This window comes from Pseudorasbora parva, chromosome 9 (genome assembly GCF_024679245.1).
Source record: "Pseudorasbora parva isolate DD20220531a chromosome 9, ASM2467924v1, whole genome shotgun sequence".
Taxonomy (NCBI): domain Eukaryota; kingdom Metazoa; phylum Chordata; class Actinopteri; order Cypriniformes; family Gobionidae; genus Pseudorasbora; species Pseudorasbora parva.
In genome coordinates this window covers 36,948,215-36,971,644 of record NC_090180.1, presented here as the reverse complement: position 1 = coordinate 36,971,644, position 23,430 = coordinate 36,948,215, and the positions used below count along the sequence as shown (strand labels likewise).

Below are 23,430 nucleotides of genomic sequence, written 5' to 3'. Positions count from 1 at the left end.
GTCCATCCGTCCATCCATCAATTCATCTGTCATTCCATCCATCCATCATCCATCTATTCATCTGTCATTCCATCCATCCATCCATCCATCCATCCATCCATCCATCCATCCATCCATCCATCCATCCAGTCACTGCAGAATTTCACTACTGACCAACCAGAATCAAGTTGTGCAGAATGTCAGAAGTGTTGAATTGACACAGAGGGAGTTTAGGGAAAGCTGTGCTAGTGCTGGATAACATGCCAAACACGTCTGAGTTAAACGTGTGTCCTGTTCTCACACAAAGAATCTAACAACATTTCTCCCTGGTATCGTTTAATTCACATCTCCCAAAGCCCTACAGAACTCCATTGCACACAATTGCAGCCAGATGAGGAGAAAGAGAAAATGAGAATGAGAAAGAATTAAAGAAAGAAAGAAGCAGGATAAAGGGGAAAAAAATTCTGAAAACGGAGAAGCAGACATTCACTCACAGAGAAACCATACGCAGAGGAAAATGAGATTTCAAAGACTAGTTCAGACGCAGAGATATGCGGTATTAACAGGTCAGTATTTCAAACAACAGCTTTATGTGCGAGGATTACAGTCGGCAGACGTCGTATAATTAGGGCTCAAATACAAATCTCTGTTCTTTGACATACATTAGCAAAGAACAGCACTTACGCCCTGAAAACATTCAGAAAAAAGGCTTTATGCAGTGAACAAACCCCCGTATGTAAGTCGCTCCATTGACACAATTTTTTTTTATGTGACTCAAACTGATTTTATTTCCATAATTTGGTCTACAGAATAGTAAGACTCTCACCTGCACCTATAACTCTCTCTATACGTATAGTAGAGGCATCGATTTCCTTGGCAAAATCTCGGACGGCTTGATTTGGGTCCTCATAAGTGTGGGGGTGAATGTACGTCCTGCTTCCTGGCAGTTTCACTGCAAAAAGAAAAAAAAAAAATATTCACACATAATTTTCACACAGGGATTTTAAGTCCAAATGAATGCCAAGACACAACTGGACTATAAACCCGAACAGTCTCCTAAAAAAGTTGGAAAAGATAAACTCCACAGTGAGGTTGAGCATGAGAGTTTGTGATTTATACTCCACTCTCAGAGGCTGGAAGAGAGACATTTTACATTTATGTTACCTCTAAAAACAACCATTTGTTTTGACAATCTATTATGTATGAGTGTTGTGTGTGTGAGCAATTTTCGTACCTCTCCCGTTCTGAAACTGCATTTTTTCTTCATCTGGATCTTGCTTCGCTTTGATGTAGCCACAATGTCTGAAACACATAAAAAAGATAAAAACATCACCTATAAAAAGGTATATTTTATAAACCAGCCGTAAAATTGCCATTCAGGAATCTATGAGAGTGAGGAAAATATTACGATTATTTCCATGCTGCTGAAGGAGATGAAGTTTCCTTCATATAATAGACTCAGCTGTAACATTAATCACTGTTTCCCAGTCTGTATACACAGCCTTAAAGTCACCATGAAATCACAATTGACGATTATAATTTTTTTACAGAATGTAGCAGTGTCCATTATTAATGATATACCCATGCACATTATTATTATAATTATTTTTAATTCATGTGCACTAATAAGTGTCTCGGCGGAGGGTGGGACTAAATATTCTCCATAACTGACTGCAAACTGGCATTCAGATCTGCTTCTATTTAGTTAGCAACGGCCAACTTCCTACGATCCAATCAATTCCAGAGGGACAAAATCAAATCAACCCTACATTTTTTTTTCTCCTTCAAGAAGCCGTTTCACTCGGATATACATCACAATAAGGAAGAATAAACTTCCCTTTCATGCAGACTTTAATTGAGTCTCAATTTGTTTGAATGGGTATGCCACATAAAACATGAATAAAAGTGTTCAAAATAGAGTTTGAATAAGTGTATGCCCTGATAAAAGTTTGTGTGTGTGTGTTGAGCACACTAGCACATCTGTGAGTAGTCTCTGAGGGCACGTTGGAAGGTCTAAAAATACCCACTGGTGTTCTGGGTCTCCGTGGGTATGATTCTGAAACCGTCTGCCTTCGCCTACAGCAACATAGTGCAACTTGCCCAGTATAAAAGCTCCTGCAACATTTTAAACATCACTGCAAAATAACAGCCCCCTCGCAGTCATTTGTCAACTAATTGCAGTTGCCGTTTACGCAAAAAGTCCCGCGAAGCACGTCTCCTGAAGGCACATGGTAATGAAATTCCATAATAATAGCTATAATATTTGACTTGGTGCCTGTGATGGAAGCTTGAATTTGAGACTAAACACAAGCTTAAAATTCCCTTGTGAAATATTTTAAAAAAGGTATATATATATATATATATATATATATATATATATATATATATATATATATATATATATATATATATATATATATATATATATATATATATATATATATATATATATATATATATAAATTATAAATAATGTGCCCATAATTACAACAATAAAATAACATTACATCAAATAAACATTCAACATGAAGTTTAATTAATTTAAAATAATAATATAAACAATTACAAAATAAAAAGTTATAAAATATTATTATATTAAATATTTTATATAAATGTTTAAAATAATACAAAAATAAATACCTGTAATACCTGTAAATAAATAAATAAATAAATAAATAAATAAATAAATAAATAAATAAATAAATAAATAAATAAATAAATAAATAAATAAATATCATCCAACATAGCACACTGAAAAAAGTCCATTGGATTTACATTGTTTAATTGTGTACATTGGTCCCACATGAATCAATTGCGTTACATATATAAAAACATTTTTTTTCAAGCAACTTCAACATCATGGAATTATTACATTTTAAGTAATCCAATTAAGTAGTTTCAAAGTGAATTTTATGACTCCCTGTCATGATTCAGACATTCAATTTCATATTAATCTACTTCGAATTAATATATTATAATGATAAACAACTGAATTATAATACTGCACTAGCTAGCTAATAGCTTATTCAGCAAAGCCGTGCTGACATTAGTTGTATTAGTCCACAGCCTAAGTAAATGCTCCACTCTTCTCCACAATGGTAACCCACAATAATTTAAGTTGTTCTAATAATTCCAACATAATTTAATAGTAAACTCTATTAAACACAATCAAGTCTCCCCTTTTCTAATTTTTCTCAATTAATAAAAAAATATGCAAAGCATGCTGGAAACTAACAAGCTCCGCCCAGTTTCAGTTAATGAAACACAAATCATTCATGTAACAGAACACAAATTGAAGTTTGACTTCAATTGACTTATATTTAAGTGGATTGAACACAATCAAGTCTAGACAAGATATATAGCAAATGTGTTGCTTTTGCTTGCTTTAACTAAGCAATTTGAACAAGCAGTGAACTTCTATTTTTTTTTTTTTTCTCAGTGCATTATTCACATATTCAGTCTTGGTGCTGTATATCAGAGACAATATACATATTTTACTATTAGTTAGGAGCAATACTTCCATGACTAGTAAAGTGTTGTCAGAGCCTTGGAGGTGTTACCAATATGGATGCCGAATTAACTGACTTGCCATTAAGTGTAAAAATGTAAAATATGTACCTTAAATGCAATGTAAGTCGCTTTGGATAAAAGCGTCTGCCAAATGCATAAATGTAAATGTTAATGTAAGTGTCTAGAATCCCTTTTCTTTTCCTTTGCACCTTACAGCAGGTCATAAGAAGGCTTGACTGAAGATCTTCTTGAATCGAATCAGCCACCGTAACTTCCTGCATGTAACTGCCTAATCTTTTATGCTCCTTTGCAAACAGCATTAAGCTTTAATGAGAGAAGCTATGAGGGAATTACATTTCCTTTCTTCAGGTTCTCTTCTCCTCTGTCCCTGTGCCTAAACTCTCCTCAGTAATTTGTCTAAAAGTAAGAATTGCTCATGACAGCTAATCTGAGAAGAAAATGTAGAACTCTCTCATTACAATCAAGGACTAGTACATTTTAAAATCATCTTTTGATTATAATTAGTTTGGGGCGAGTTCCAAGGCTTCCGTAATAAGCGTGCTCTCCGTTCGGCACGGCGAGGGAACGGCCAAGCTTGTGATAAGAGTCGGCAGAAGGGAGACAGATGAGCTGGAGGCTTCTAGCTTTTAATTTGGCAGTAATGATGAGGAGAGGGGCCGCCCATGCCAGGGTCACAGGAGCCCAGCCATGGCGAGTTGGCAGGCTGAAGCTGTGATTGCGTGGCAGAGAAGAGTTTGAATGATTCTGCCTTTGGCAAGTACACCTCACACATATACACACACACACACACATATACACACACGTGTGTACACCACATAGTAGAGCCGATTGCCAGTGTTCATCATGCTCCATCACTTCGGTTTGATGCTGATTTTATTTGGCTGACTCAAACACAAGCTTGTCATCATGTAAACGGCACTAATTGGCTGGACGGATGGATCCCCCTCTGCGTGTGTGTGTGTGTGTGTGTGTGTGTGTGTGTGTGTGTGTGTGTGTGTGTGTGTGTGTAACTGTGGAAACCTCGACCGATCTTGTCACTGATGTCAAGGAGAACAAAGAAAAAAAAAGGGAGACAAATGTAGCAAATAAACAAGAAGACTAGGCGAAGGTCATCAAAACTAGAAAACACGCCATTCACTAAGATAGTAACTTTCTCGTATTGTATCATGAATGCAATCTGACAAATGGGAAAATATCAGCAAATATAACAGCTGTTTATTATGACAGCACTCAGCTATGCTGTCAGGAGGAAAGTGACTAGTGCACACCAAAATACTGTGTGTGTGTGTGTGTGCGCGCGCGTGTGTGTGTGTGTGCGCGTGTGTGTGTGCGTCTGTGTGTGTGTGTGTGTGCATATTCGTGTCACAAATTTGCATGCGATTTTCACTTTTTTTTTTAGGGCTGATTATAATGCAATACCATTATCGATTTACAGAGATGGTTGAACATACAACATCTCATTTTCTAAAATAATAGTGTGTTAGTTTGTCAGATGTCCTTTTACAGTTTATAATGAGTATTGTGTTTTGAAAGTTAAATACAGACGGACAGACAATAGACAGACAATAGACAGACAGACAATAGACAGACAATAGACAGACAGACAATAGACAGACAATAGACAGACAGACAGACAGACAGACAGACAGACAGACAGACAGACAGACAGACAGACAGACAGACAGACAGACAGACAGACAATAGATAGATGGACGGACGGACGGACGGACGGACGGACGGACGGACGATAGATAGAAAGATAGATAGATAGATAGATAGATAGATAGATAGATAGATAGATAGATAGATAGATAGATAGATAGATAGATAGATAGATAGATAGATAGATAGATAGATAGATAGATAGATAGATAGATAGATAGATAGATAGATAGATAGATAGATAGATAGATAGATAGATAGATAGATTTTCATTACATAGAGTGTGTATGTGGATATTGAGGACCACAAATCTTATGAAGCTGTTCTCACTGTATGCCTGTGTGGCTGACAGGCCTCTCAGGAATCTAATGAGAAAAAGAGCATCCTGTATTGACAAAACGTCTCTCCTTGACGAACAAAGCAACGAGCATCATCCTGATGAACGACTCCAATCTTCCAGTGTTCCTCCAATAAATGAGTAAGCGCTGCTTGCTTCTGTTCAGCAAGGCCTGAACACCATGAGGACAAATCACTTTGTGTTGCCTAATGCACTCTCGCTCTCTTTCTCTAGAACATTCTGCCCCACAGAGGAGACTGATATGAGATGCTCGGTTTGCCTATGCTTGTACTTTCCTGACAGGAGAGGAGGGGAGGGGGGTACTGTTTTCGCTCTATGTGAAGGTCTAGCACATTTCAGGTTCATATTTCCTTATTCTCTGAGTCGCACACTCAATTTACATATCAATTTACCTTCCTGGTCTAATATGCTGTCATATGAGCGCCGTTTTTCATGACGGCTTACAGATTTCTGTCCTGCAGACCATATACTATTGCTTCTGTAAAGAATAGTTCACCTAAATATGCAAATTCTTTCATCATTTATTCTCCCTAATGTCACTCCAAAACAGTATGACTTTTTTTCTTTTATGGGACACGAAAAAATATATCCTGCAGTAAAAAAAAAACTAAATTTTGGCAAAAATACACAAAAGTGTATAAAATATATGTATAAAAGAGTTTCCAGACCCACATCAAGATATTTGGTCTGGAAACTCACCATTGACAGGGCTCAATCCCGAGGGGCGCACGTTCCTCTGCACGCCATAGGATAGCGCTACAACCAACCAGAGCAACGAAGGTGAAGCAAAGCTAGTTGACAGATTAAACTTTCGCCACATCTGGTCGGCAAAACTCTGAACACATCTTCCTATCTTAAGAATGACTTCAGTGCTGTTCTTTGTTCTTTTCTAAGAGAAAAGCTTAACTCCAAGTCTTCCAGAGTCACGGTCAAAGCTGATTCGAAAGACCGCCGTTCGCCAGTTTCTGAGTTTACTAGAAGCCATAGACAGGAAAAGAAAGCTAGAAGCAAGCAAGTGCAACTCTGCCCTCATTATGTTAAGCCCCGCCCATCGACTCTATACACAATGTGATTGGCCCGACCAGAGTTTGGCGTTTACAGCTCAAGAAGGGTATTGAGAGTTGCTAGACGACTAGATTTGCTGCTGCTAGGGTGTGTCTAGATTTCTAGACTATAAAAGTAGCCAACTCAAATCAGTTCCCTTTATCGAGGGAACTCAACACTGCGTCGTCGAGTGACGACACTCTGGGAACGCCCCCAGCGTGACGGCTCTGAAGTATGAATGAAATCAGTCACCAATCCGATTGGTGCAACGTCCTACGTAGTAGGCGACGGCGTAAGCGGAAGCTATAAGAAGGCGCCGCCCCAAACGAAAGACAGTCTTTGCTCTTCAGCGAGGCGCTCTGTGTGATATTGTATGTCTGTCACCGCATTAAAACAAGCGGGCTGATTAGGAGGTGTGTGCACCCGTGCCCGCGCTTCATTTCGGGCTCGGACACACACCGGCTGTGTGTGCAGTGTCTCGGGGCGCAGCACGCTCGGGCAGCGCTTGAGGGTGCCGCCTGCAGCGGGAAGCTGCCGCTCCGGGTGCTGCGCTCACGGCTGGCCGTGTCTAAGGAGAGCGGCCGGGCTCGCAAGCCCCAGGGATCCGGTCCCGCGTCTGTTGAGGCAGCGCGGCGGCGTAGATCATGGGGCTCACAACTGGGTCTCGCGACGGGAGGCGGGCATGCGGAGGCATCTTCCCAATCCTCGTCCGATGATTCAGACGCTCTTCCGCCTCGTGAGGAAGCCCGCGCTGCGGCTTCTTCCTCCGAGGCGGAGAACCCGATGCTCGAGCCGTCTGATTCTGAGGAATCGGACGCGCACAGCATTGAGGCTGTCGAAGCGTTAAGCCAGTAAATACGCTACTTCATTCATAAAATAAAGGCGCGCCGGCAGCTCTCGAGGGGGTTGTCTGTAGCTGGCCAATGTTCTCATTTCTCGTGTGGAAACCCACGCTGTGGCTTTTTCCCCCGGGATGGAGAATTAGATGCTTGAGCGGTCCGATTCCGAGGAATTAGACGTGCTCAGTATCGAGGTAGCGAAGTAGAATGAGAGCTTGTGCTTCATAATGCAAGGCTTAATCGCGCGTTGCCGAGGCAGCGCGTAGATTACGGTCTGTAATATTAGTGAACACACGCCATCGGTGCACATGTGATACTGTTTGGCGCGAGTGCAGTCAGCTCCTGAGGGTGCTGGCTGTGTTTGTTGAGTATCTCGCAGCGTACAGCCGTGCGTTTCGAGTGTTTCAGCCTCGCGCCTGTGGTCTTTCATCTCGAGGGATGAAAGCCAAATATGTTGTAACGAGTCGAATCTCGCGTTGCTGAGGCAGCGTGTAGATGGCGATTCGTTAAATACATGTTTAAACAGTATCGTCTGGGAATTATGGCTGTATTAATTCTGAGGAATTATAATTAAACATTATCTGACTTTGAGGAGTTGGGTATGTTTATTCAGCCTATTATTCAGACCATGTGCACCTGAGGGATGATTAGGGGCATTTAATTCTGAGGAATTAAATGGGATTTATCTAACTTTGAGGAGTTAGATTATCAGCCTATCATCCAATTGTGTTCACTGGGCTTTTTATAGCCCCTCTCCTGGGGAGCGATCGAGGTCGCCTCCCCTGTGGAGCTTTCTGGAAGTCGATGCTTGCGGTCCGCCGTCTACACGCTCTGACCACATTGACTTCCAGCGAACGCATGCTGCTCTAGCCGCCTCTAGAAAGACTGCAGCTGGGCAGCGAACGTGTTCGCGCACCGAAAATCCTCCCCGACTAAGCCCTGCAGGGTGGCCCTTCAGGGGGTCGGGCAGGAGGCGCGGTGGGTACCAGAGACCAGCCTTGAGAGGCTGGTTCCCCTAGTCGAATATCGCGGCGCATAGTTATGCTCCCGAATATATCTACTTGGGCCCTGTGTACCGTGGGCAGAGGGTACAGACCGCAGTTCAGTGTTCCAACACCGAATTCTTCGGTGTGGTCTGGACTGGGGTGTACCCAGCCCAGTGGCCTGCGGGCCAGCCCCCTCTCCCGGGGAGCGATCGAGGTCGCCTCCCCTGTGGAGTTTTCTGGAAGTCGATGCTGCGATCCGCCGTCTACGACGCTCGGGCCACATCGATTTCCAGCGGACGCATGCTGCTCCAGCTGCCTCTAGAAAGACTTGCAGCGGGGCAGCGACTGCGTTCGCACACCGAAAATCCTTCCCGACTAAGCTCTGCCGGGTGGCCGCTTCAGGGGGTCGGGCAGGGGGTTCGGTGGGTACCAGAGACTAACCCCGAGAGGTTGGTTCCCCTAGTGGAATATCTCGGCGCATGGCTATGCCTCCCGAATATTTCTGCTGGGGCCCTGTGTACAGTGGGAAGGGGGTACAGATTACAGTTCAGAGCTCCACCACCGAAGTTCAGCGGTGTGGTCTGGACCGTGGTCCCCCCGGCCCAGAGGCAGGTTATGGAACAAGAAGTGCAGTCTCTGCTGGTCAAGGAGGCGATAGAGAAGGTCCCTCCGCCAGACAGGGAGTCGGGCTTTTACAGCCGCTATTTCATTGTTCCCATAAAGGGTGGGGGCTTACGTCCAATATTAGATCTGAGGTACTTGAATCGGTCTCTGAGGAGATTCAGGTTTAAGATGCTCACAATTCAAATGACCGTGAGCTGATCCAGTTCGAGGACTGGTTCGTCACGATAGATCTAAAGGACGCATACTTCATGTCTCCATCCTTCCTGCCCACAGGAAGTTCCTGAGGTTCGCTTTCGGGGGCGAAGCGTACCAATATCGGGTGCTTCCTTTCGGCCTAGCTCTTTCCCCTCGCGCGAGATGGCGATTCGGCATCGAGATGTCGTTTTAGCCCATCCCAGGTGCTTGGGGCTGAGACTGAACACAGCCAAGAGCGTGTTAACACCCGCCCAGAGGACCATGTTCCTCGGTGTAGTATGGGGCTCAACCTCGATGCGAGCGAGCATGTCTCCCGCACGGGTGGGTTCCATACTGGCGGAGGTCTCAGGAATGAAGCTAGGCCACAGCCGCACTGTGAAGCAGTTTCAGAGACTGCTGGGACTCAGGGTAGCAGCGTCCAATGTGGTTCCGTTCGGCCTGCTATACATGAGGCCCCTCCAGTGGTGGCTAGGGACCAAGGGGTTCTCCTCGAGGGGAAAACTTTTCCGTATGATCAGGGTAACGCGCAGATGCCTTCGTTCCCTCGTCATATGGAGAAATCCGAGGTTCCTGTCCCAAGGGCCAGTGTTAGGAGCGTTATGTTGCAGGAAGATCCTTTCAACAGACGCCTCCCTCACGGGCTGGGGCGCGGTCATGGAAGGCCGGTTTACGAGAGGTCTGTGGGGGCCCCAGCATTCCTCCTGGCACATAAATTGCCTGGAGATGTTGGTGGTTTAGAAAGCTCTGAGGAGCTTTCAACCCGGACCTCCACGGCTACCATGTCCTGATACGATCCGACAACATGTCGGTAGTGTCGTGTCTAAATCACCAGGGGGGTCTGAGGTCGCGCCCACCATACAGGTTGGCGCATCAGATCCTCCTGTGGTCCCAGGGGAAACTGTCGTCTCTCAGAGCGATGTACGTCCCAGGGGACCAGAACCAGGGAGCAGATGTCCTGTCGAGGCAGGGGCTGAGGCCCGGGGAGTGGCGGCTCCACCCGGAGGTGGTGGAGGCCATATGCGAGAGGTTCAGCCCGGTGGAAGTGGATCTGTTTGCATCTCTAGAAACGACCCACTGCCCGCTGTGGTTCGCCCTCAGGCTCCGGCCCCACTGGGGCTGGATGCCATGACACAGACGTGGCCGAGGCGGCGTCTGTACGCATTTCCCCCGATCGTTCTGCTCCCGGGAGTTCTAGAGCGAGTCCGCCGGGAGGGCATCAGCCTCCTATTAGTGGCACCCCGGTGGCCGTTCCGAGTTTGGTTCTCCGACATTGTGGCGGCCCCCCCATGGCAGGTCCCTCTGAGGAGGGATCTGCTGTCTCAGGCAGGGGGAATGATAAATTCCACCCCAGGCCAGAGCTGTGGGATCTCTGGGTCTGGCCCTTGAGGGGGCACAGTACCCAGGGAATGGCCTGCCACAATAGGTCGTAGAGACCATTCTCAGCTCTAGGGCTCCCTCTACGAGGAGACTGTATAGCCTTAAGTGGTATGTCTTCACTAGCTGGTGTAGAGAACGGGGGGGGGGGGGTGAACCCAGTTAACTGTGCAGTTGCCTCAGTGCTGGAGTTCCTCCAGCACCGTTCCTCCGCCGGTTTGACCCCATCCACCTGAAGGTGTATGTGGTTGCCATAGGGGCTTTCCACTCGCCTTTAGAAGGGGGCCCGCTGGGCAGACACCACTTGGTAGTACGGTTCCTCTGTGGGGCTAGGAGGTTGAGGCCTGCGGCTTATCCCAGAGTCCCAGCTAAAGGGGACCTGGTAGTGGCTCTCGAAGGGCTGGTTGAGGCCCCCTTCGAACCATTAGAGTCGGCTGAGGCGAGAAATCTGACCCTCAAGGTAGCTTTTCTCCTCGCTATCACTTCTCTGAGGAGAGTGGGGGACCTTCAGGCCTTGGCGGTAACGCCAACTTGCTTGGAGTTTGCCCTTGGCGGGGTGAAAGCTATCTTGTACCCCAGACCGGGCTACGTTCCCAGGGTCCCATCTACGGGGATGGGGTCGGTGTTTCTTCAGGCATTTCATCCTCCGCCTCACGCGACGGCAGAGGAAGCTAGGCTGCACCTGCTCTGCCCTGTCAGGGCATTGAGATTTTATTTGGACAGGTCAGCTCATTGGAGGAAGTTGGACCAGCTTTTGGTGTGCTTGGCCCCCCTAAGAAAGGGTTGCCTGCGGCGAGACAGACTATTAGTAACTGGATCGTGCAGGCTATAGCCACGGCTTATCGGGTGCGCAATCTGCCTTCACCCATAGCCGTGAGGGCTCACTCTACGAGGGGCTTGGCCTCCTCGGTGGCCCTCCTTTCGGGAGCCTCACTTATTGAGATTTGTGAGGCGGCAGGATGGGCTAATCCACACACCTTTATAAGATTTTATAAGCTGGACCTCCCGGCTACGCTGGGTGCTAGAGTGCTTGCGTCCTGAGTGTGCCTGGTTTCCAGCTTCACACCAGGACGTGCGTGTCTCGGTGTGGCATAGTGGGTATTGACGTTCCCAGAGTGTCGTCACTCGACGACGCAGTGTTGAGTTCCCTCGATAAAGGGAACGTCTCGGGTTACTATTGTAACCCTTGTTCCCTGAGAGGGAACGAGACACTGCGTCTCGTCGCCACACCTACACGTAGAGCGCTCGCTTCATCGCAAAGGCTGTCTTTCGTTTGGGGCGGCGCCTTCTTATAGCTTCCGCTTACGCCGTCGCCTACTACGTAGGACGTTGCACCAATCGGATTGGTGACTGATTTCATTCATACTTCAGAGCCGTCACGCTGGGGGCGTTCCCAGAGTGTCGTCACTCGACGACGCAGTGTCTCGTTCCCTCTCAGGGAACAAGGGTTACAATAGTAACCCGAGACGTTTTCTGAAGCCACCTAATAGCTTTATGTGATGAACATATCAAAATTATGTTGTCAGAATCATGATATCCAACCACATTCATGACAGTTCATATTAAAAGAATAACAGAATCATGAATGAATCATTATTTTAAAGAATGGATCTTTTCAATTATTTGATTGATTCAATTCACAGAACTTTGAATGACTTTGAAACGATAAGTGAACAAATCATTCAGACGGTTTTGTGAACTGAATCAATCAAATAATTGAAAAGATCCATTCTTAGAAGAATGATTCGTTCATGATTATGTTTTTCTTTTAATATGAACTGTTTAATATGAGAGCTTGGTTGGAAGTCAAGATTTTGACATCATCATTTTGATATGTTCATCACATCATCATGATTATAATGGGTCACTTTTGTGGTGCGTTTTGGCAAAAGAGTGGCCGGAATATTGTGTAATTCTTTTTTTTGTGTGTGTCCCATGAAGGAAAGAAAGTCATACTGGTGTTACATTAGTAAACTAGACGTTATTCTTTTCTCTTATCTGACCTTTTCCACTTTTTAGAACTTCCATCGCCATAGTTTTTCCTTTCCCTTCATCTTTCTCGCAATACTTTCACATTTACGCCTTGACACTCTTTGAGGGCTGGAGTCGGAGCAGGGGCTGATGATTGTGCTGACAGTGTACTTTCAGCTCGGAGCGCTCTGTTGGGCTGCAGCATACTAACGCTATTGAAATGAGACTTGGGGAGAAAGTGATCCACTGTAACAGGAACCCTAGAGCTGTAGAGCCCATTCCCATCAGCCCCTGCCCTGAGCGATGAGCTGACTAAGGCACTTTTTGATTCCCCCACCTCAGCGAGGTGCCTGGTGTGAAAAACGGCTCTCTCCAAAACAGAATCTCTTTAGGATCAAGAACGCCGACCAGACAAAGACAGCGGCGTGATCAAACGGAAGGAAACTTTCTACTCGCCGTCAGATGGGTTTTTACACCGAGACGCCTTTAGAAGAAAGTTTGATACCTTTAAACTGAGTAAATATGGATGTAAAGGGAAGGCTTTGAAACCAAACAGTCTCAAATTGAAATGTGAATCTAATGGAAGTTCAAAGGCTGGAAAGAGGCAAAGGAACTTCTCAACCTTGACAAAACCTTCTCGAAATTCAAACTTTGGACACATGATGATAAACAAGTTGCATATTGAAACATATTTAAGATGACATAAAGGCTTTTTTGTGATATTCAGAAGAGTTGATCGAGACCAGAGCCATTTAAAAACAGTAACAACACTCCCATAGACTTCCATAGGAACTGAGAAGTGTTGGGGAAAGCTACTTTTTAAAGTAATGCATTACGATATTGCATTACCCCCTGAAAAGTAACTAATTACATTACTTTTATGGAAAGTAATGCATTACATTACTTTTGTAATGCTTTTTTTTTTTGGTCAAATTAATCAATTTAAACTATTAGCAAATAATATATGTATTTTATTTTAAAACCCTCATCCATCCTTCTGTCACACTTCAGTTCTAAAATGTAACTTTTTTTTTGTCCAGAAAGCTTATTTCATTTAGTTTAAAATCTAAAGAATTTTAGATTTTTTTGTTAGTTTTATTTTTCACCATTCAAATGTGTGTGTGTGTGTGTTTGTGTTTCAAGTGCGACATAAATCCAAGGGTCTTGGACCACTCTGATAAACACTAAATAAAAATATTAGTTTCGGGTCAAAATGACCCGAGGGAAGGATGAGGAAAATATCCACACATTCGTGTTCATACACGTATTCATATGTCTAACGTCTAATGTAAAAAAAAACACAAAAAAAACGGTTCTTGTCTCGTCACATTCAGTTATGACCTATATGAATCATGACAGGATATGTTCAATTCAAAACGCGAAATTTCATAAAAAGTCGAGCAGTTTGCATAATTGCATCACTTGATACCACTGTCTGTTCTTGAATATTTCTATCATAAAACAGTTGTCAAATACTAAACGTTTAGCTGATTACCACCACACTCTTTCGCACTTGTCTTTTGTGAACAAGACCCGCCTCCTTTGATTTGATTTGCTATCTTGTTTATTTGACATTGACTGCTGAGACAGAGCAGCCTAAAAAAAGAAGAAGCCTGCTGTCTATACGACTTAAACACATTCAAAGAGATCGACAGCACGGAGTTGTTTGGAACTATAGAGGGCTGAAACATGTGACCACTTGGCGGCGAGATCAAAGCATGATGCAACTCTGTTTTTCAACAGCTCTGATCAAGACGGTTTGGTGCAAGCGGACTACAGAAATAGGAGGACGGGTCAGGGTTCTACTCTATCCTCCTGGCATTCCATTCATCTCCATTAAAGGCTCCCTAGCCACATGTCCTTGCCAACTGTTTCTAACTGACTTGCAATTAGGTGAAAAAAAAAATGGTTCAGATATTCCCATGACTGCCGCTGCCCTTACCCTCGCGCTCCAGCAGTGTGTTGAATTACGATCACCTCATCTGGTTTAATTCATCCGGCGTCTCATTTTACAAACACAAAATGGACCGCCTTAGAAATGAGAGCAAGAGAGCCGGCATCAAAAATGCCCTTCGCTTAAGAGTAATCAGCGAATGTTTGGTCAAAGTTATGACCCTTTAAAAATCCGTCAGTTTATTGTAAACATATAATGAAAACTTCCTTTTTAAACGTGATTTTTATTTAAATGAACATGGATGTTTATCGTAGGCTTCCGCAAAATACACACATCTGACCTCTATGCTGACCTTCTCTACTGTTCCGTTCCACCCTTCAAAAATTCTCCTCATCTCAGAGTGATGAACGGCAGGCGGTCTTAAATGTTGACTTCCTGTTTGGCGCGCGTCTGGACTGGGAAAGAGCTATAAAACCTGAAAGGAGCCTGCAAAGGGCACAGCATGAAGTTATTTCCTCCCATAATGCTTAATTGCTTGTTTGATTACCTTGTGTTTTCTACAGCATTAAAACGGGAGGTGACCAACCTTAGCCTTGCATTTGACAATGAGCATGTGACCTTGAGATAACCGCTCATGCTGATGACACAAAACAGCTATGGTCAAGGTGATGTGTGGATTTCACTTTTTATTAATGTGTGAACTAAAGAAGCGTAGGAGACAAAGTGACCTTTGCAGGTCTGGAAAATATCTACAGCTAATTCATGCAGCTACACTTGAATTCTGAAAAGGTTTCAGCAATTTTTGGGCATTTTTCTATGGGCGGCTCTATTTAAAAAATGCTCCTTGAACACTCTTAAAAATATTCATTTGAAGTAAAAAAATTACAGCCTGCACCATAAGTATATATATTTTTTTTCACAAAGAATTTTTATTCTTAAATGAAGGATCCAAAGGGAGGTTTTCACAGCAGTGCCACAGAAGAACATACAGTTCTGGAACTTTAAATAGTTCGTTTTTTAATAGTTAACCCAAAATGAAAATGCTGTCATGGTTTCTGAAACACGACCGCTGAAGTCTAATTTGAATTATACAATAGCATTTCAGACATTTCAAAGGGTTAGTTCACCCAAAAATGAAAATTATCCCATAATTTTCTCAACCCTCAAGCAATCCTAGGTGTATATGACTTTCTTCTTTCAGCCAAACACAATCAGAGTTATATTAAATACCTTCCAAGCTGGCTAATGGGAGGGAATGGGGACTTTTTTTTTTTGAAGCCCAAAAAATAATATCCATCCATCATAAAAGTAATCTACACGGCTCCAAGGGGTTGATAAAGGTGTTCTGAAGCCAAGCGCTGTGTTTTTTGAGAAAACCTTTTTAATACTTTATAAACTATTCACTGGCTTCCGTATGCCAGTTAGGTTCTGGCGGAAGAGTGAACTCTGACCCAGAGTCCTGCACGGGTCCGATTTTGTAAATCCGCACCCGGCCGTGTCCGCAGTGCGTTAAACCGCATCCGACCCGTTTTCAGACACGGAGCACTAATTAAAATCCGCACCCGTCCTGACCCGCTTAAAAAAGAACCAACACCCGACCAGCACCCGAAATAAAATCAGTTTAGCATATAATATTATATAGGCCTACACATTTAGTGCCAGGTCATACAAAAGTAAATACAGCACTGCGCCACGTCTTTAAAATTCCAACACATTGTTTTCAATGAGTGTACGCACACCGGCGGTGGCATTCGGCTCCTGTCCACAGCGACTCAGGAAGTTGTTCAAAATCCTGCCGCCCCACAGAGCGCCAATGTACTGATTTCACCCTGTGCAACAAGACGCACACATCGTGCAGCTCTTCTGTAAGAAGTTGATTCAAGACTGAGCTCGTGCGTAGGCATATATAATGTGCGCTTCCGGCGCTGAGCTTCCCCTCCGGTGGGCGACCCCCTTGAAGCCTTGTGTGATTTTTTGAAAGTGAAAGAATCCTGGGAGGGAGTGCGGCGGCACGAGCACAAATAAGATAATATTTTTTAATTATTTGATTAACTTGAAATACAGGCAAGACATACTTTTGTAGATGTGTTCCTAAAAATATGCATACATTTTTCGTTCGCACATGACTGTTTTAAACCCGTGTTGGACCGTGTTTCCCCCTTGTCAGACCCAATCCGCACCCGTATCGACACAATTGGATATTTTTCACCCGTTTCCACAAAATCTGCAGGTCAAACCCGTGCAGGACTCTGCTCTGACCCGCCGCATGATGTATTGACGAATGTGGAAGTGCAGAGGATAGAGCAAAACAAAAAACTGATCACGAATGATGGGCCTTTCAAACATAACGTGACAATGGAACCGCTGCACTATGAAACCTATTATTTCAGTGGCGTGCCCCACACAAAGATGGTTTGTTGCTGTGTCGACCAAAGCGTACGCACAGTGGAGCATCTCATTGGACTGTGACAATTACCTTCGTGGCCAATAGAAACAGGGCATCCAAATAAGGGTGGAAAGCAAAATGGAGTAGTGTATTGAAGTGTCCACAGCTATGCAATACAAGTTTACCACCTCTACTGAGCCAAAAGCACACCTGGAACTGGTCTCTGTGGAAACGGAGCTCTTTCACAAGCCTGAATTCCCCAAATTGTTCTGTGGACCGGAGGGTTTCATAACTCTTCTTTCTTGTTGCTCTCTTTCCTCTTCTTCTTACTAGCAGGGCTATAGCTCGCTTCTTAGCACGGGACAGATACATTTTTGCTGCTGATCGAAAGGTGGAACAATGTTGAATAGATGTGAACTCCCGCTAAAAGTTTTGAAAACTTTGCCTACTTTGCCCTGGCCTGCGTAGCGTAAATCACGTAAATCACGAAGGGCTATGCTGAACCCAGCGGCCAGCACAGCGCAATGCATTCCGCATCCTGTCTGAAAGGCCCATTAGAAGTCTAAAACGAGAATTTTAAAGATAAATGTTGTCGGAGCTTGAGTTTGAACTCCATCTCCCCTCACCTAAGCTTAAGCTACACCTACATCCTACGTCTAGTGCCGGAACTTGACTCTCTCGTGAACGTGTGGACAGATGTTACCGGAAGCTAGTGACTACAGTTTATAATTGTGGATATTTTTCTTACAAAAATGCAAGGCTTCACTTCAGAAGGCCTTTATTAACCCCCTGGAGCTGTGTGGATTACTTTTATGAAAATGGATGTGCTTTTTTTGGCACATCCAAAAAATGTCACTTCCATTATAAAGCTTAGAAGAACCAGGATATTTTTTTTACTATAACTCAGATTGTGGCTGAAAGAAGAAAGTCATATAAACTGGATGAGTAAATTATGGGATCATTTTCATTTTTGGGTGAACTATCCTTTTAACACTTGACATTTTCTGAAACGTAACAATAAAGATTATTTGATGGTTCTTTGCAGCTCCTTAGGTTCAACTCTTCTTATGAAGCATACATTTTCTCTGTATTAAGTTACATGGGCTTTATAGCCCTTTAGAGATTCAAATCGTCCAATCAGCATTTTAGGTTCTGTGTTGCTTAAGTTGGCTTTCTTCCTAAACACAAAATATATTTCCTTTTTAATGAATGTTTGATTTTGCCCAAACAATGGAAGTCAGTGGGTCCAGTTTTTCTTTGAAACAAAAAAGGACATTTTTCAAAATCTCTTCTTTTGTGTTACACAGAAGAAAGAAATACAGGTTTGCAACGACACGAGGGTAAGGTAATATTGGGTGAATATGCTGATATAAAGAAACTATAATTTCACATCAATAACCTTCTTTTTCTTGTCTTTAAAGATTTATACAGCCCATATAACTGAAATGTACAGAGAAAAAAACAATGTTTTCAAAGAAGAGTTGAACCTAAGGTACTACAATAAACACTAAAGAACTGTTATTTTGTAGATCGCTGCATTTTAAGTTGCATTTAGTTGTTAACATCTGACGCCGTCTAAAACGCTTTCGGTATAATTCAGATTAGACGGTGGTCGCTGTGTTTGAAGTTAGAATCAAAGTAAACGACTTTGAAGGGCCTCTATTACTGATGAACAAAAAAGAAAATTCCGTGAATGATCTCGTCAACATTCAGTAATTAAGAAATTCAACAAATGACAGCACTTTGTTCTGAATCCTTTGTTCACTACAGTCACGCCAATAAAGAGAAAGGGAGAGAAACACGGATCGGATTTGTTTCTGGGCTTTAGAACATCTATGCCGCATACAATGCAGAATAAACAGGAATTTGCATCTACACTACACATTGTCAAAACAAAATGAGTCTCAAAAATTGACAATGAAGCTGAAAGATGCTCTGCAAAGCTCCATATTTCTGGTGAGGAAACGTTTTGGCCCACGGTGGCCATCAGAAGGCCAATTAGCATAAACGACAGGCTTTTTTTCAAAGATCAGGCGATTTCTAATCATTCGGTGTGTTCGCCACAGTGCTAATAAGATGAAGACGGACAGAGAAATGCCTCCCTAATGCTTTCATCACGCGGAGTGGCTCTTCAGATTAATGGCAATCGGCAACACCCACGGCTCCAGCTCACAGGAGCCGTCGGCGCTGCACCATACGGTCATTACATTATCACGCAATAACAGATAGCTCGAATGGAAGCGAAACAAAATGCTCGTCCCTTGTCTCTTGATCCCTCATTTCTTTAAGCTCCTTGCTCTTGGCTCCTTTCTCTGCGGGAGGAGACCTGGCAGACCTCCAAGGCCCGCGAATGCCGTTTTAAAAAAGATTTACTCCAGCCAAAGTCATTATTAGTGAAGTGAAGAGATTAAATGGAGATATGTGCTAAATTCCAGGATGTGTTTCTGATAGGTGTGGAGCAACATCTCATTTGTGAGCGATTCATTACGGTAATTGAGAATGCAGGAGAGAAAATTACGGTGATAATGATCCTGTTTTTGAGATCCACTTTTTATTAGTTTGATTCAGTACAGCAGTCAGAATCCAATTAATTAAGGAGTCTGACCTTTGACATGATTTCTAGTGTCATCCTAATCTATGCAGGGGCCCTGAACGTAATAAAACTCTCATTTGCTAATCGGCCCAAAGAAAATGAAAGGGCATAAAGTGTATGCCTTTGGTTTGTTTTTTTGTGAAAAACGATGGTCTAAATCAGACTAAACGTGACAACAAGTTCATTTTGGTGGACTTTTAATTAAGAATTGTAAATACTAATGATGGAAATCGTGAAAAGTTATTTGTGACCTGTTCTGGCGAAATGAGTCGAAGTCGCAATGTTCCATTTTAAGATCATGTGGAAAAACATTGAAAAATTAAATGGCTCTTTTTAAAGTTAATTTCAAAGACCAGACATTCAGAAATAATCTCACAAAATTTCGTAGTCCAGATAATTGAATAGAGGTATTGCTGGATGAACATTGCTTTTCTCAACTTCTCTCGTCACTTCTGAGCCTTTCCCTATACCCCAAGTATATCCACTGAAACGTCAATATCTCTGCTTTATTGATAAAACCAATCAAAAAGCTTAGAAATGTACACAAACAGTGACACAAACGCTGATCAATTGTTAATGGGAACCCCTGTTTTGACTGACCAGCACGCGATTTAGTCCAGCCGTCCTCCTGTCAGACTAGCAACACTCAGTGTAAACAAGCTAGTGGATCTCTTTAGAATGATACTGTTTAGCTTTGTTTACTAAACGTCTGGTTGGGCCATACAAAATCTGTAAAAATCACTGGAATTATTTAGAGTTGCTATAGTGTAGGGGTAAGATGCATAGTTAACAGACCAGAGTGTCTGAATATCACTTGTGGAGTCCCACAGGGGTCACTTTTGGGTCCCAAATGATTTATTATGTATATAGGATAGTAAACAACATTGGCTACCATGAACATACAAACCTACTGTATTTAAATTTGTACACTCTAAAGTTTAATGATATGGTTGATTATAAAACTGCACAAATAATCCCTAAAGCAAAAAATAAACAGCTGCCAGGTAACATACAACAACTGTTCTCAGACAGAGAGGGGGGTTATAATTTGAGAGGGGATCTGATTTTGAGACAAGAGAAGGCTCGGACAAAGCTTAAAAGTATGTGTATTTCGATTTGTGGGGTGCTTTGTGGAATGGTCTGAACAAATTGATTAAACAAAGTGTAAATATGTTACAATAAAAATAAAATAAAAAGATTAAAAATATTTATTTTTGGTAAGTACAGATGTGGGGAATGATAGTGATAAATTTAAATAGTTGTTAATGCTGCTGAAATTTTGTATATATATATATATCAAATATGATAACATAACAAAAATTCAGCATAAATAATAACTTGTTCGAAAAGGGATAGGTCAAGAGCTACCCCCAGTTCATTACAATATATATATATATATATATATATATATATATATATATATATATATATATATATATATATATATATATATATATATATATATATATATTTTTTTTTTCTGTTAGAACTTGTCTTTTTAATATATTCATATTTACATATGCAATTAAAAAAAAAATCAAGGTTCAGTACTGTTTTGTTATATCTTGTAATAAAGTTCAGCACTGTTTTGTGTGTTTTTAAATTTGTTATTATTATTATTATTACTATTATTATTATTATTATTATTATTATTTTAATCTAGTATCTTTTTAAAAACTATCGGTCGATTAATCGGTTATCGGCAAGTGTGGTCCAACCTAGCTATCGGTATCGGTAAAATCCACTATCAGTCGACCTCTAAGTAGTATTACTGGCTCTGAAAACCAGTCATATTTTTAATGCTAAAACCTTCAAATGCTATAACTTTTGGATGGTCTCAGCAAAGCTTTTTGCGGAAAGTGCTACAGTACTTGGAAATGTACACTCTTTTTCTCAAAGTATTAAAGCTCCAGCACAAACAGGCCTGTCACCTCTTTACTAGCAAAGGTTTAAGATTCCCTTCCTGTATAATTGTGCTCGACAGGCAGCAGCTTGCTTTGCTATCATTATCTCAGTGTTTACTTCTCTTTTATGCTGACTGCGCGATATTTCAGTCGCTGCTCAAATCGCACCGCTCAAAATGAACCGAGCTATAGTGCCGTCCATCCTATAGAAACAATTATAGGGCCGACGCTGCTGCCAAAGAGCGCTTTTACACACAGCGAGTATATTGCGGTGAGAGGCCAGTCCATCACGTTAAGAGGATGGGAGAACCATTACACCTCTGGATGAAAGTGAGAAGCGTGTGTGTATGTGTTTGCACACGTGTGTGTAAATGAGAATGCATCGAGAAGGTTCCAGCTTTTAAAATGGGACAGCTCTTCAGTTTATATGCAGTTTTGGCTCTAAAACATCATTATGTCTGTTGTGCTACGATTGCAGGCACAGAGAGGCGCTTTGGTGAGTCTGTTAGCGGCACAGATGCATTTTTACCGGGGTAGAAAAACAAAGAGCCAAACGTTTATTACATCGGTGCCATTTGGCCAATCAAAGATGTCACTTCGATGTTACTATATACGAGCACGCTAGAGGTATAACCGAACATTTTATGCGGAAGTCCATTATGCACATGGCAGCGTAACAACCTGTTCAACAGATAATAGGAGGAAGAAAATTATCCAAAACATGTTTGAGAGCATAAAGTGCTCTCAGCTTTAGATTCTTGGGAGAAATGTTCTCGCATGAGAGTGGCTGAGTGTGTGGAGCACACTTTCCTGTCATCATTAAGTTTTAAGAATAACCCAAGGCGTTTAGCAGATGCTGCGAAGATAACATCTCATTGACAAAGAGCTTCTTCTCTCTGATTAAATCGGCTTGAAAATCTTCCTGTGCACTTCATCTTTTATTACACAGACAAATACATCTGTGCCATACTTGCATCATCAAGGATTTAGGAGAAGATCTCTTGTTGAATCTCAATTTTACCTTGATATGATGATAATCAGGCAGTATCTGACAAAAGAGTCAACACACATTTATTTTAAGGAGGAGCAGGCAATTTATTTGTATAAAAATGAATGCTCAATATTGCAGCTTGAGAAATTAAAATCCCAATTTGTTTTCTCTACGGACACGCATATTTAACTGGAAGTGCAAATATAATTTTTAGCAGAATCATACAACGTTTTACAGTCACTGAAGCCCTTGTAGCAATGCTTTATTTGAAGTAAAACACAATTATTTTATTCCAAAAGTGTCTAATAAGCAGGTTCTACTGAAATAAAATGAGTGATGAACAATATTCAGATGTTCCATATCCTTTGTAGGCCACTAATGTAAATTATTTTATAGTATATGATTTTAAACAGTTCACCATAATAGAGCCATTCAGATAATTAATTTATTCAGTATTAAAAAATACAAAAGCTATTGATAGCTATTCAAAAAATAATGTGCTTGCTTGATTTGCATGCAGCAGAAAATATTAAAAATGTAATTAAAAAGACAAATATTGGCATGTGCGGCGTGCACGGCAAATAATTAGGCGCTCCACTGAGGATACAGCTTAAAAGAGATTATCCTAAAGGATAGAGTGAGTTAGACGCGGGGGTAAAATAGATTTTCCAACTTTCTCATAAAACAAAAATAATTGTCTGGCAATGATGAGAGCAGCAGTGATGTTCGATAAGTCCAAGAGCTAAATTTGCAGGAGTTTCCCAGCCGTTAGCACCCACCTGCTGTGTTTTAATAGCTTTTTAAGGAAACAGAGCTAAAAAAAAACGAATAAATTGTATGAATTTGATGAGTGAACGTGAACACCATCTGCCTGCTGTACCACAAGCCAGTTTTTCCTGTTGTCCATATATAAGACCACCGTTATTCTGTATTCTTTCGGCCAAATGTAAGTCCCTTGTGCACTGCAACAAGCAAATTAAAATAGCATTCTTTATTTATTTACTTATTTTGAATCCCAGTTACTATTTTATTCACACAAAAAGTAAAGAGGCCGGAGAGATGAGAAAAGAATAGCTTGTGTGCTAATGGCTCTAACTAA

The 23,430-nt window shown here is 42.1% G+C and overlaps 1 protein-coding gene across 1 annotated transcript in view; it reads right to left on the bottom strand.

The window, feature by feature from the left end:
• Positions 1-23,430, bottom strand: part of epha4b (eph receptor A4b) — a 182,162-nt gene that overhangs the window by 41,683 nt on the left and 117,049 nt on the right. Inside the window, exons 9-10 of the mRNA XM_067452466.1 lie at positions 1,214-1,281; positions 806-931 (exon numbers count right to left, since the gene is read on the bottom strand). Coding sequence (XP_067308567.1) covers positions 806-931; positions 1,214-1,281 — 194 coding nt within the window. The remainder of the gene's footprint in view (positions 1-805; positions 932-1,213; positions 1,282-23,430) is intronic.